General features: G+C 29.5%; 1 protein-coding gene across 1 annotated transcript in view; it reads left to right on the top strand.

Moving 5' to 3' along the window:
- The window catches only part of HELRODRAFT_109866 (hypothetical protein), a gene marked incomplete at its 5' end in the record, with an annotated part of 1,577 nt that extends 618 nt beyond the window's left edge, over positions 1–959 (top strand). The window contains 2 exons of the mRNA XM_009014590.1: positions 1–672; positions 723–959. Coding sequence (XP_009012838.1) covers positions 1–71 — 71 coding nt within the window. The 3' untranslated portion in view covers positions 72–672; positions 723–959. The remainder of the gene's footprint in view (positions 673–722) is intronic.
- Positions 960–2,152: the final 1,193 nt, after the last annotated feature.

Below are 2,152 nucleotides of genomic sequence, written 5' to 3'. Positions count from 1 at the left end.
CGGTCTTACACTATAATCTTAAGGGCATGTCTCAGTACGATGTCTATAATTATAAATACTGCCAAATGTGATTACAACGTTAACGACATTTACATTTTGTTTAATTCATTAGGAAGTTTGTTTCGAACATGTTTGTCTATCAGTGCGTTAATTTTATTCGTCCATTTATTCTTATTCTTCTTTCGCTCATTCATTCATTCGCTCATTCATTCATTCACTCACTCATTCATTCATTCATATCAATGATAATTTGTTAATAATATACTTTTTTTTTAGCTAAAACTTCTATCTGGGGTGATGTGTTCATTTTTCGCTTTTAAAAATTTTTAACTTTATTTAAAACTTCTCTTTGGGGTCCTGCTTTTCGCATACTTTTAATTTTATCTTTTATTCTGTAAATATTTCAATCCTATGTACCATTTTCTAGTTTTTTTTAGCGGTATCACATCAATTCATCCATTCATTCATACATTATTCATTCATTTATTCATTCATTCAATCATTTACTTTTTGTTTCTTTATTTCGATTTAACATCACTTAACATTATGAATGAATAATTCTGGTTTCTTTTCAGATTTGATAGATATCTTGACGAACTTTAACTGCTTAACCTTATAGATGTAATATCATACAAACACATACACTCACATATACACACAGGCACACACACATATGTCATATATCATTTTAGGATGGTTATGAAAGTAATAATTTTCTTTTTTATTTCCTGTATTGTTTTATTTCTTTTAAACTTTCGATTTTAATTTTAAAGTATTGCAATAAACATAGACAAATGCATGTACACACACATACACACCGGACATACACAAACACACATGCACGTACATACACACATATATATATATATTTGTACAAGTTTTCATGTAACTTTTTAATTTGATATAATATGTAATGATTACGTTATATTAGCTAGTTTAATAAATTTTAAATAAATAAATTGGATGGTTCTTCGTTAATTAATTAATTATATTAATTATTATTAACTAATTAATGAATTATTTACTATATTAAGTGTAATTTTACCTAAATCATACTTAGCGATAAATCTATCTGCTATAAAATATATCTATACATTCTTTCATTCATTCATTTATTCATTCATTTATTCATTCATTAATTCAATCGGTTTATAAAGCGCTATTTCCGCGATGTCCAACAGCGCTCCTCAATGAATTTTGCAAACAGATGGGTCTTGAAGTCCGCTCTGCACTTCCCAAGTGATGGAGTTGTCAGAGAAGGAGTTAGAGAATTCCAGAGAAAAGAACCAGAAAAAACAAATGCAAATTTAACAAAGAGTGCTTAACACGAATTAAGAAGAAGTGAGAACAAGAAGACGATCGTAAACCGGGGCGTTTAGGCTCAATTAATATATCTGATAAGTACTTAGGAAAGAATTTATATTGAGACTTATACACAAATGTGCAAATTTTAAAAATTGTTTTCTATTTTATAGGCATTCAGTGCAAGAGAACAAGATATGGAGATATATGAAAAAAGAGAGGGACACGAGCAACTAGACGAGCAGCAGAGTTAAAAGCTTTACTTAAAGGATAGAGTGTAGAATCAGGAAGACCATAGTAGAGCGAGTTACAATAACCAATCCTAGATAAGACTAACGAAGTAACAAAAAGAGTAGGATTGTCAAGAACAGGCAAAAGTTTTTTATTCTACGTAGATGAAAGTAAGAACTTCTAGTAACACTATTAATCTGAAAAGAAAGAGACATACTAGAATCAAAGATAAGGCACAGACTACGAAACTTTTGAGAAACGTCAAGAGTTTTAGAATCTGGTAAGATAATAGGAAGAATAGTAATAAAGCGTTTAGATTTATTAAAACAAATAAATTCAAATTTAAGACACATAAAATCAGACCAAGCGATAATTGAAGAAAGACATAGAGATAGACTATGAAGAACACTATTGAGATTAGACGGAGGAAAAGAAGTATAAATATAAGAATCATCAGCATATAGTTGACTAGTGAAAGAAAAATTATTAATAATACGAGGTAGTTCAGATGTACAGAGTATAAATAGAAAAGGGCCAAGGATAGTACCCTGAGGTACCCCAAAAGTGAGGGTAGAGGAGTTAGAAGTAGAATTATTAAGAAAATCAGAAGAGATACGAT

Source organism: Helobdella robusta (assembly GCF_000326865.2).
Source record: "Helobdella robusta unplaced genomic scaffold HELROscaffold_14, whole genome shotgun sequence".
Taxonomy (NCBI): domain Eukaryota; kingdom Metazoa; phylum Annelida; class Clitellata; order Rhynchobdellida; family Glossiphoniidae; genus Helobdella; species Helobdella robusta.
Note: the sequence above shows the minus strand (reverse complement) of the source record. Positions and strands in the feature narration are given on the sequence as shown.